The 13,146-nt window shown below is 41.2% G+C and overlaps 1 protein-coding gene across 50 annotated transcripts in view; it reads right to left on the bottom strand.

Moving 5' to 3' along the window:
• Supt20h (SPT20 homolog, SAGA complex component) overlaps positions 1-13,146 on the bottom strand; it is a 33,215-nt gene that overhangs the window by 1,362 nt on the left and 18,707 nt on the right. For 10 of the 50 annotated variants that reach the window (XM_087626585.1, XM_087626633.1, XM_087626595.1 and 7 more), the window contains 8 exons: positions 12,395-12,503; positions 11,952-12,051; positions 11,511-11,669; positions 9,565-9,871; positions 8,822-8,982; positions 6,505-6,560; positions 4,285-4,404; positions 1,226-1,331 (listed from right to left, as the gene is read on the bottom strand). In XM_087626585.1, the coding sequence (XP_087482711.1) occupies positions 1,226-1,331; positions 4,285-4,404; positions 6,505-6,560; positions 8,822-8,982; positions 9,565-9,871; positions 11,511-11,669; positions 11,952-12,051; positions 12,395-12,503 (1,118 nt within the window). 50 annotated transcript variants of the gene reach the window in all.

Genomic DNA, 13,146 nt, shown 5'->3' with positions numbered 1-13,146 from the left:
AAGAGTATCGGTGATTCCAGGACATTCTAGCCATACAGAGGGAAGGGAGTTCACAAGCTAAGGTACTTTATTCCCTCGTCTATGACTCTTTTTGTTGTTGCCAGAGTCTCATCCCAGGTTGGCCTCAAACTCACTATTTAAAAGAGGTTGACCATGAAGTCCTGATTCTCTTCCCTCGGTTGTATTCAGTCATCTGCAGTGCTCAAGCACTCTAGCCTTAGCTACACCCTGCCTTCCTCCACAGCATCCTCTTTCATCACCATGGAAGTTGATATATGGACTTGGTCAAGAAGCCACCTTGATATGGCATTAAGTGGTAAGTTCTTTTAAAATCAGTGAGCCAGCAGAGGTGAACTGGAACAGGCAGTTGACAGGGCCATCCCAATCAGTCTATACCCTCAAATGCAGGCGACAGGCTGAAGACCTGGCTTCCGTGACTCAATTTTTCTGAAACCATACATATTCTCAAGATCTGTCTATAATTCTTTTCATAAATCATACTATGGCTATCTTAAAAGAATTGTAACTTCTGTGGCAAAGGCACATTAATTACACATCTGCATTAGGAAGTTCACTAGTTCTAAATTACAACTCTACTAAGAATTATTATCAAAACACAGATGTTGATAACTCCTACTAAGGGACATGTAAATTTGGAAGCCAAGTTATAGAAAGCTAGAGGCATAGTTAGCACACAGGGACAATTCACTGACTGATTTTAAAATTCCATAATGGCTTTTTAATGTTTTCTTTATAAAATTCTATCACATGGCTTATTCAAATAGGAATTCAATTCAATACAATGCTACTTTTGGTTTATTATTTCCTACTGAAAGTGGGAGCATTCAAGTTAGTTTCATCTTTATAAACAAGTAGCTCACATAATTTTGCTAATTATGAAGATTTAAGTCATTCATGTAACTGCAAACTGAGGAAAATTACGTAATCTAGGAAAATGTGGTCTCAGGTAATTAAGAAAGCCACTTACAGTACAAGTATGGAAAACTGCTTTGACAGCTTTATAGAAACTCAGAAAAATATGTAAAAGCTTGCCAGCTAACCATCCTAAAGAAACATGCATGTGAGTTCGAGCTTTGGTAATCAACTGCCAAATTTTTAAAGAAAAAGCTCTTGGTCAACTATTAAATATTTTACTGCTTGCAAGTAGGGAAGGGTGAATAGTTTACACAATGAGCTCTCCATAGGAAGTCGGGGCGATACCTACCAGCTGCCTGTGACGGCGTAAAGCCTCCTACTCCAGTAAGATTAACAACAGCAGCTTGCTGCGCAGTTAAGGCTGGTTCTTGAGCAGCTAGCCCTTGTTCAGGACCCTAAGGAGGAAAAAAAAAAAAGCAAATGGCTAGTGCAAAAAGAGTGAAACTTCCTGAGCCAGTGAAAAGACAGTTTTTCTCTCATGTACGAAGAAAAATAAACAGTAGCTTAGGATATGCTGAACACATGTAGAAGTAGCAAGAATTAAAGTATATGAAACCCAGTCCTCGGAATGAACAATAAACAATAAAACAATACCCCCTAAAATCAAAAACCCTGCCTCACCTCCAGAGCAATGCTACTGTGAAATAAACTCAAAAATGCAAAAACAGTGAGTGAGTCAGAATTACTCAACTCGATGATCTAGACGTTATTGGACCTGTGGCTCATGCTACAATCCCAATGCTTGGATCTAATGCAGGAGTATGAAGCTACCCTGGGCTACATGGTAAGGATCTGTTGCAAACCAACACACACACACACACACACACACACACACACACACACACACACACACACACACAAAATTGGTTTTTAAGCCAACTGTTGCAAACCAACACACACACACACACACACACACACACACACACACACACACACACACAAAATTGGTTTTTAAGCCAACCCAAAGACAAACTTAATTTCAGGGCCTTCGGCAAAACAACTAAATAAGATTATAAGAGTTAAAATAATTCAGGCTGGAGAGAGAGTTCAGCAGCTAAGAGCACTGGCTGCTCTTCTTGGAGACTCACAGCTATTTGTAACTCCAGTTCCAGGGGACCCAACATCCTCTTCTGGCCTCTACATGTAACATGCAAGTACATGGTGCATAGATATACATACAAGCAAAACACCCACATACATAAAAATATTTTAACAAGATAGACTCTTGTCAGCCCTCTCAAGATCATATAAAGTCAAAGAGAGAAAGCATTGTAATAAATTGTAAGAAAGACAAAACTGCAGAACTCGTAAGAGGAAAATAAAGGAGAAAGGCTTTGTTGTTTGACTTGGCAATTATTTCTCCAATATGAAGCCAAAAGCACAGTGGGAGAGAGTAAACGTGTGTGCAGAATGTATCAGAACTGCATAGGCCGTGACCAGAGCCAGAGAGTAACCCAGAGTGGGAGGAGCTATTGGGAATTCTCATGATAAGTATGTACATATGTCTTCAACTGGACAACAGAAACAAACAACCTCGTTAGAAACATAGGCCAAGGATTTAGAAAGACTGTTTTTTCAAAGCTACAGAAACAAAGAAATGCAGAAAAGCTGTCCCACTCCATCAGCCTGGGAGATTCTCACCTTATACTCACTTAGACAGGAGCGCCTCAAAACAAAACTGGCTGAAACAGGAAGTGCAGGGGTAGAGCGCATGCCAACCTGCAGGAGGCCCTGAGTCTGACCCCTACCTACCAAAAGAAACTGAGCAAAACAAACAAATAACAAAACCCCAGGAGCAGAAGTTAGCAAGCCATCAGTGAGGATCTGGACGGTCTGTGACCCAGGTCCACACTGCTGGTGAGGATGTAACACAGTGCAGCAGGACAGTGAACACCATATGTTTTCTCCACAAAGTAAGAGCATTTCTGAGTACCAACAAGTTCTATTCACATATCCAAATGAATGATGTCTGGTGTCACAGTAAGAGACACAAAAGGACATTCGGAATAAGAACCCCCCTCCCTGCATGATGCACTCAGGATGGTTAAGATAGAAACACAGCACACACTATGGTGGCTGCCAATGTTTAGCTGGGGTGGTGGTGCATGCCTTGCCAGAACTAGGGAGGCAGAGGTAGGAGGATCTCTGAGGCCAGCCTAGTCTACAGAGCAAGCTCCAGGACAGCCAGGGCTGTTACACAGAGGAAACCCAGTCTCAAACAAAACAAACAAGTTTCAATTTTGCAAGATAAAGATTCTTTGTGCAATTATGTGAATGTACCCAATACCATCAAATGTAAACTTAAATAGGCAAATGGGCAGGTTCACACCGAGGTGCTGGGGACGACTGCTCAGGTCCAAGCTATGTTGCAATACAGAGTAAGAGTTTGCCTCAAAAACAGTCACAACAAAAAGCTCCCACAGTAACCTTCCATCCAGGGAAGGCACTTGTCCCCAAGGTTGACCCCAGAACCCAAGAGTAGAAGAAGGACAGGCCCTCTTCCCAGCAGTTCTCTGACCTCACATACACCATAACCCACACATGGACAGAAAGAAGATAAGCAACATTTGTTTTTAAAAAGCGAAAGAATGCCTAGGAAGCGCAAGGCCCTGGGTTCGGTCCCCAGCTCCGAAAAAAAGAACAACAACAACAACAACAACAACAAAAAAAGCGAAAGAAAGACAACTAGACATCTTCTCACCAAAGCAACCCCCTTAGTTTGAAAAAGTTTTCAACATGTCTTCTCTGAGAATCCTAGAGGATGGTTCCATCCACTGAAGACCTGAAGGAAAGCTAGGCAAGAGGGTGGCTGGGCAGTCTTCAGCATCAGCTGAGACACTCAAGCTGGGACCCAGGAATAAGTGTGCTTAGTCTCCCGAATGAGTCTCCAGACTATTCAAAGTTCAGGCACACTTCTCCCTTTCTCCCCAGACTTGAGTTTACTGGTGTTCCTATTTAATTACACCCTCTTCCCACTGCCCAATAGTCCCAACAACACAGACAGATCTATTACAACAGCAATACAGTTCTACAAACAGAAGATAATAGGCTGGTCAGAAAAGACACTGTGAGGTGGGGTCACCAGCCACTGCCATTCACTGGCTGTGTGACACTTGGCAAAATGGATGCCTCCATTCAAAACAGCTGTGATTAGAATAACTGGCAGCTACTAATGTTGGTAAAGAGAAACAACTCTGGAACTATTTCTTCCAACAAATTAAAACAGGAGAAATATGAAAAGTCCTAAGATCTATAGTGAACACACACACACACACACACACACACACACACACACACACACACATACACACACACACACGCGCGCGCGCGCGCTAACAAATCCCATACCTGCTCCTCTGGCTGTTGGGAACCTGAAGCTGTAGGCTGCTGAGGTGGTTGTATAAAATGAGAGAGATGCGGTTGCTGCTGTTGCTGCTGGGTGTTAAAAATGAGTGAACCACCAGGAAGCTATTCAGAATTTAAACAAGAATTAGCTGCCTTTCCATTGTTCTCATGTGAGGTATTTAAATTTCCTTAAAAACATTCATGGATAATTTACTGGGAGTCAGGCACTCTTTGACTCTGAAGAAACAGCTGAGAACAGTGAGAGAGGGTGGAGATGGGACTCAGCTGCTGGGTCTGCCTGTAGCACTTCCACAGAGGAGCAAACAAAACAAGGTTCCTGGCCTTCATCAGGTTATGCACAGAGATTATGTTTAAGTCCTGCTACTTTTTGGTGTATATATATTTCCAAATACAAATCTTCCTGATTCAAGTTAATAGCTATCCAAATTAACATCTATCACTTCTTATGGATCAGCATAAAAGATCACTGCATGTGCTATGAACTGAACAAACTAACTGGACATATGGACACACTGTGGTGCTAGTATGCCTAGCACTTGGCAGGCTAAGGCAAGGGAGGGTTCAAAGCCAACCTGAACTTCACAAGCTGTCCCTATCTCAAAAGTTAAAGGGGTATGTATGTTTCAGAAATGTGTGTAACACAACCCAGCCCCCAAATTTGTTCTAGTCTTGCCAACAGCCCTAAAAATTACCACTTAATATAACAGGGAAAGAAACTCTAGGGTTGGTCAGAGTGAGCCTTTACTGTTGCTCTTATTCTGGATCCAATTTAAATTTAAAGATAGCAACCTTTGGTTAAGAAAGCTAAACCCGGGGTTGGGGATTTAGCTCAGTGATAGAGCGCTTGCCTAGCAAGCGCAAGGCCCTGGGTTCGGTCCCCAGCTCCGAAAAAACAAAAACAAAAACAAGAAAGCTAAACCCACTAACTGTGACATAGCCCAGGCTCAGGGTTTCTGCTTCACCAGTAGACAAGGTCTTTGTCTTCGTTCCTTTTTATCTCTGTCATAGAAGACTTCTTAAGGCACATGTTAACACAACATGAAGGAAAGTAACTGTAAATAAAGCAATGCCACCTCTAGTTGTGTGCACATTATCAGTGATGGCTATGCAACTGATCTATCTGCAGGTATCCAGGTACAGAAAGTTCTAGTTCACAGCAGACTTCCCAATCAGTTATGACTGCATATGAGGCTAGCTGATGTGGCAGGTACTGCTATTCCCCAGTAACCTTCAGCTCTGCATTATCATCTGACCTTCATCTTCAGGTCTATCTTTAAGTTCTCTGTGGACAACTATCCATTTTCCAAATCACTAGCTCAAAGGACTGTGGAGAAGAGGGTAAAGCAAGTTGAGAGTAACAGTAGAAAAGTGCAAAAGAACTAGCAAACATCTAATAGTATGTAGAGCACACACTCCAAGTGGAGGGAGGAAGAAAGAGGACCAGCACGGAAGGAGCATGTTAGGAAGAGGGATGAACGTTAAGTATGGAAAAGAACGTGTCAAAATGTCATTCTGAAACCCATTATTTTATATATTTATATTCTTTTTATAACTACAAAGATTTACACATAAAGAAGGGGATGTGGAAGAAGACAGGGTAACAGATAAGTAATCACAAGCGACGGAAGGTCCAGCAAGTAAAAGAGCTATCACGGGACCCAGCGTATTCCATGTAGTTCTCCTCTCTCTCTTGCACTGCTAGGCCCTCAACCCAAGGCCTTCCCCATGAGAAGCAGGTTCATTTTCTGTTGCTTTATGGATACGGTGACATAGCAATGTAAAAAAGGCAAGGCCTCACCATCAGGTCTATATTAGACCCAACAAACATTTACAGAATGATTGTTATCTGTCACTGTATTAAGAAAGCATCGTCATCCTTGGAGAAAATAATGCATTCCCACGTTTTGACACCATCATGCACAAAAACCAACAGGACACACATCTACCACTCTCATAGGTGGTGCCTTTCCAGGAACTCTCTTTGGGGCAGCTACTCGACTAGGCAGGGAGTAAAGACAATGAAAGCCCTGTCTACACAACACCCTTTATTATTATTTTTTACACGTAACTACATAAAGGTAGCACTACATAAGCCCTTAGAAGATTCTGGATAAACTTCAAAAGCTGACATGTATAAATACACATTGTTCTCTAAAAATCAAAATATAAAAATTTAAATCAAAAGTATTGTTTCAGGTTTACCTGGAGTAGATTTAAAGGCCTGAGACTTGAAGTATTTTTTAAACCAAATGGGATACCTGTTAAATAAAATTAATGGTTATAATGAGAAAGTATCACAAATGAAAATTTATACCTCAATGTGTGAAAAGACATTACTGTCCTTTCTCCAAATGACTATTACACATAATTTTAAAACACATGTACAAAAGAACCATTTTATTATTTGTCAATATTGACATTGTATTAAAATATGTGAGGCAGTACATATAAACTATATTCTACATTTTAAAGACATCTTCACTTCTCTTATTGAAAAAAGTCACCTGGGATTATGTATACACCATGATGGTGACAAAACTACCACCACTGTGCAAGCACATCTTAACTGTCACTTCCTCACATTCCTCAGCTACATCAAAAACTGCTAAATTTTGCATACAAAATATCAATCACCAAAATGTTAAAAGAACAAACCCACTCCTGTGTGTGTGTGTGTGTGTGTGTGTGTGTGTGTGTGTGTGAGAGAGAGAGAGAGAGAGAGAGAGAGAGAGAGAGAGAGAGAGAGAGAGAGAGAGCGAGCGTGCAACATTAGGCTATACTGGCCTGTTAATTCTGAATTTAAAGAAAAACAAAAGAGCAGGTAATAGTACTTGCCACCTGAGTGCAACCCCAGGGCCCACGTGGTGAAGGGCTGATGAGATGCCTGGAGGCTGACTCTGACCTTGAGCCACCTATGCTCACACATACAGATGTAAAAACCATTATTGGCAGGCTGGACACTGTAGTTTGTTGACGTTGATCTCAAAGTATGTACAAATTAGCCAGTGTGGTGGTGAGAGCCTTTCATCCCAGCACTCAGGAGGCAGAGGAGGTGGATCTCTGAGTTCAAGGCCAGTTTAAAGAGAGTTCTAGAACAGCCAAAGCTATAAAGACAGACCTTGTCTCAAAAGCCCCCTTCTGGCCTCTTCAAAAAGTGTGTGAAATTTTTGTCCACATCAATCTGAATACAGACTCAAACTTATCTAGTAAAGTGGCTTGTGCCTATAATCACAAGATTTGGGAGGAAGAAGTGGGAAATCTCATAAACAACAACATATGTAACAGACGTAGTCCTCTGTTCAATTGTTATCTACAGAAAGAGATGCAGAGAATTTGTATGTGATATCATCAGAGGCTTATACAAGAAACTGAGAACGCCTCAGGTGGGCCCCATGTAGGAACGAGTCCCTGGGGAGAGAGGGCTGAGATTTTACTGCTGTGCATCTGTGTTTGGCATCCACTTAGTGTCTCATGGTGGCAGAGCTTACAAAGGGGTATGACCTCTGCATGTGCCTTTCCAGCCGAACTAAGGCACTGGCAGACCTTCCCTTCCTCCTAAGAACCAAGTCAAGTCACGCAGATGAGACTGAGGCTGGGGGAGATTTAAGTGGTAAACCTGTTACCAATGCATCTAATTCAGGATGTGACTTTAATTCCCATGGTTCCTTCTCATTAAAATAAGCATAACTAGAATTAGAAAATAACATATTGTATTTTCTAGGTTTACCATAACTGAGAAGGCTAAGAAAAGGAACTGCCCAGGCATTACACATCACAACCTTTATTGTAGGCATCATAGTGGGCACTCCTGTTCCCTCTGCTGTTGGCCACATGGTAATAACTGCCCAAGACCTGTACTACTACAAAGAATAGCAGCACTGAATGCTGCTCTTGGCCCAGCTACCGTGTAAATACTTCACTGCCCTATATTCATTCTCCCATGAGACATTATTATTATTATGATCGCTACTTTATTTCTGGGGAAAATGATGGAAAAAAGCAACTTCCAAAGATTACAGAAATAAGAATCTAGGCTTTTAGCTGCCATTCTATTGTTTCCAGTAGGATATATATTTGTATTGTTTTCTCCGGAGTATTTCTACATAGACAAGAATAAGGTAACTGTAATTAATCTCATTCCCTATTATTCTAAAGCAGAAGACATGATATGTGTAGACTTACAAATTTAGCACGCTTCTTCCCTGAAGCTGTTTGCTAGGTGGTGATTTGATAGATACCAGAACTACAAAAGGCTTTTCAAGTATCTGAGAAATAAAACTTTATGAAAAGCAACACTGAATGCTTTTAGCAATGCCCTTGAGTAACAGTTTTTATGGCTGGGCATGGGGACACACACCAGTCATCCCAGTGAGGTAGAAGCAGGAAGATCAGCTGAAGGTCACCTTCAGCACAGATCTAGGGTGAGACCACTTTGCATAACACCCTGTCTTTAAAAATGCATCAAAAAACCAAAGCAACAAGGTAAATCAAAGCCTTTCACGTGAACTTATACTCTGACCTGCTTGAGGAGCTGCCTGCATGGCACTGGGCAGTGCATTTGTTATGAGACCTCCTGATGGCAGAAGGCCGCTGCTGCACAGGCTTTGTCCTGCAGGAGGTATGGCCCCAGTGTCACAGCCCAGCATGGAGTTTGAGCCACTCTTCAGAGCCTGGGCTCCACTGCAGGGTAAGGGACAGAGCGTTACATACATGAAAGCAAATACCAGCCTCACAATTCTTCAGATTCAAAACAACGACAGAAAGCTATAAAGCAAGTCCCATCACTTCTGTCTTAAAAAGTAATTCCTAGGGCAGGTGAGATGGCTCAGCAGGCACTTGCCACTAAAATGCAGATGATGGAAGGAAAAAAATCCAAAACATGCAAGTCACCCTCTGACCTCTACATATACTGTGGCACATAAACCCCAAAATAAATACAGTAATTTTTTTTAAATTTCACTTTCTAATCCAAGTTTTATCTTAGTGCTCAAGTGCGACAGAGCTGACTTAGGTAGTGAGCACATCCTTAGATACTTCTGAATGCAGAGACTCAAAGTCCTGCCCAAGTGGTCCAAAGACAGTAACGGGCAAATGACAAAATCTGGGCAACGGGGAAATATATCTTTGTACAGGAAATAGATTTGTCACTAAAATTCTATCCTTCATATGAAGCAGCTCCTGACCATATCAAAAACTATTTCAGTATAATATGCAATTTATCTTAATCTCACAAATAAAACTGTCTTTAAATTGTCAACTTACCCAGCAGAGCTCACTACACTGATGGAGTTAAGCCCAGCAGAGTCTGCCATGACCGGGGAGACCGTGCTTCCTGTTGTTATAGATGTTACCATGGTAGAAAGAGGAATGGTTGTCACAGGCATTGCCTGGCTCAGAGCCCTTTGCTGCTGAGCAAACTGAGTTAACAAAGTGGGCTGAGGGGTGAAGCCTGAATCTTGGGGAGATGGGGTGGCTGAAGGGGTACTAGGAGCTGAGTTCTGAGCATCAGGAGGGTGTGGGGCCGATGAAGGGGTTGGTGTAGGAGTAGATGGCTTAGGAGTTCCAGATCCTGCTCATTGAGAAAAATAAAAATTGCTAGTTTGTTATAAATGGCTGGTCCTTTTAAAATAAGGTTAATGGAATCTTAGCGCTGACAAATTTGTTCCAATTTTTTCAATGCAGTTGACTGCAAGTGTTAACTCTCTACACGATCCACGAGGGTTGCTACACTCAATTACAATTAAGGATGCAGTATATCACCTAACAACCCCACTCCGGATCACAGGTCACCGTGCAAATACACTTACACTCTACCACAACACCCAATGAAAGTTAGTCTCCTACATGCTGTCTGGCCTACAAGGTTGAGAATGAATTTAAGTTAATCTTTGTTATTTGTGATTTCACTAATTCAAGACTGCTTTAAAAAATTACTGCTTATAACTGTCAGAGATAAACTGTCAATGTATTTAGTAAGCTACACAAGGCTATCAATTATGGCACCGAGATACACATATTTAATTCCCAACATAACACGTTTACCCTGACAAAGAAGTTTACAAAGAACAAAGCAGGTACTTTACAGATAATACTGCATCTTTAACAGTAACTGTGTACTTCTGTTTAAATGTAGAATGTATAGAAAATCTGTTGTGAATGAAGTATGCACAGTTTTATCAACTTAAAAAAATTTAAAAAATGAAACCAAAAGAGTAAAGCAAAGCTCTTGAGGTGTTTCCTTTTTAGCTTTCATGTCCTGCAGAAAGAAAGGAGAGAGATGTGAATGTCCAGAAGCTGTCACTCCACCCTGACTTAACACAACTGTGTGCAGTAGATCACCACAATCCATACCCACAACATGAGAAGTGTGAATGAGACTTTCAGAAAATTTATTTATTTTTCTTTGTGCAAAACAAGAAGGCAGAAAAATTACACCTTTTGAGCTATCGGGATGCAGATTTAATATCTAGGACCATCTTAGCACTGTGCAGTACACTGACAGCACACACTAGCCACCAAGCAAAAAGGAAAAAGAAAAAAGAAAAAAGAAAAAAGCTAAAAAACCGGAATCCCCCTAAATTAGTACCTAACTTATTCAGATATTCATTTGAAGAAATTAGCCCAAATTTAACCTAACACTCCTATATTGTCTCTACCTGCTGTTAAAAAGGGAATCCAGAAGTGAGAATTCTATTTCCCTACGTTCAGATTATCACATTTAATGACCGCTTACAGAAGTGTAGACGTGCTCTCAAATACTACTTTTCCATTTATTGCATGTAACCTTGGAACCAGCTGGTGTCTTACACATACAAAGACAGTACCTCCAATAATTCATTCTCACATTTTCTTTTTAGTATTAGCCACAGTTTATATAGTAAGAAAAAAGATCCTAGGGTGCACTGTAAATAATATTTTGCAATCTTATTGCCAGGCAATTTTTTAAGATGTTTAAGCAACAAATCTAAAAGAAAGGTATACACAAAGTGCATACACAGATACAGAAAAGCAAATACAATTACAGTAAACACGAAATACATACAGCCAACAAGAAGTCTACTTGGAGTTTCATGCAACTTATACATTTTGGGTACACAGTACGTTCAAATTTCACTATTCACAGATTGAATAAAAGCTGCCTCAAGAAACACCAATGCAAAAATAAAAAACTTAGGAAAATTTGAGCAAGAGTTTAAATCATGACTCACTCTGGGATGAGCTGGCAGGTGACAGGGCAGCAGGAGAAAGCATGCTAACTTGACTGAGATCCACAGATGACTTCCGAGAAAGGCTGGGCTTCGATGATGGCGGTGGAGGAGTTGGAGATTTAAGGAAGCTGCTGGCCTGCTGTGCTGTGAAATAGTTACCTGGAAGAATACACATTATCCCCTAGGGCTGGAGAGATGGTGCAGTAAATACAAGAGCACTTGTGAGCAATCACACAGACCAGAGCTCGGATCCCACCACCTGCCCAAATCTGCTACCTCCGGGAGCAAGGGTATACACATAGGAACACACTCACGAGAATACAGAAAACGTAAAAGTCTTCTCCCTAGCGTAAGTCACAGATTTGTGAATTCTGACAGTAAACATGAGTAACATTTTAAGAAAGTGATGACGAGGTCACAGAGATGAGGACTTCACTGTACCTGAGGAACTATTTCCTGAGCTTGAGGGAAGTTTGATGGGTGGGGGTCGATGTTTTACTCCCTTTCCCAAAACTGAAGACTGAATGGAGGAAGTCTCCGGCTGTTGAGGAGTGACATTAAACACAACTGTTAAGATTAAATTAATATCATGACTCCTACATGAAATTCCTAACTGTACTCAGAGTTAGACAGTCACAGACTGTAGCATCCACAGCACGGTGAGTCCCAGAGAAGAGCAGAGAGTGAAGGGACGCCTGCCAGCCTTCTCAACCAACCTTTAACAGGAATAACAACCTGTACCTATCATTGAAGACTTCTGAAGCTCTGAACACAAAGCGAAGCGGAACAATAAAAAGCTAAAAGTGAAAGCAAGATTACAATCTTGCCATCTCTAAGACTCCTCGACAAACAATGGGTACAAGGCAGGAGCCATGTGAACGTACTTCTCCCTCCTCTCCAGAATTGAGACTGGCGGAACCACTAGAGCTGTGAGACATCTTCACTGGGCATTTGGCTTCATTCTGGACCAACTCCTGGTATTGATTAACCACTCTGAAATGTTAGGAAAAACAGGTAAGGATTGGCCAAATCTGTCTTAGACACAAATCATCCAGGAGATAAGCAATGCTATTATAGGAAAAGAAGTCTCACCAGATTTATCAGATAAATCACAATGTGACAGGTGCCCCAAACTGCCAACCACAAGTGCCATGACATAAACCTAGAGCCTCATGTATGTGACTTGTCATCAGCCACATACAGAGCACAGGTTGACTGTTCCACAGCAGAAAGACACAGAGCCTGGCCAAGAGACCAAGACTAGATTGAGCTACATGAGGAAATCCCATCTTAAAGTGTATTCTGTGCTGTGGAGATGACAAAGGTGCTGGCCTCCAAGCCTGACAACCTATGTATGTGTACCACATGGTGGAGGGAGAACTACACACATGCCACCCAACAATACAAGCACACACACTGAGTGAATGCCATAAAAATAAGCATACTCTAATCTTTCCACTGACAAAGTAATGTTTAAATCTTTTCTGCTAACCATGATAAATGTACCTAAAGGTATACTTTTAAGATTTTATTTCTAATATAGAAATTATAAGGTCATCCTTGATTATAATTAAACCAATAAACAGACAAAAAACATCTCATTCCTTTTCCCTTGGACTTGGATTATAAACTTCCT

The sequence above is a fragment of the Rattus norvegicus genome, chromosome 2 (assembly GCF_021556685.1).
Source record: "Rattus norvegicus strain SHRSP/BbbUtx chromosome 2, alternate assembly SHRSP_T2T, whole genome shotgun sequence".
Classification (NCBI taxonomy): domain Eukaryota; kingdom Metazoa; phylum Chordata; class Mammalia; order Rodentia; family Muridae; genus Rattus; species Rattus norvegicus.
Note: the sequence above shows the minus strand (reverse complement) of the source record. Positions and strands in the feature narration are given on the sequence as shown.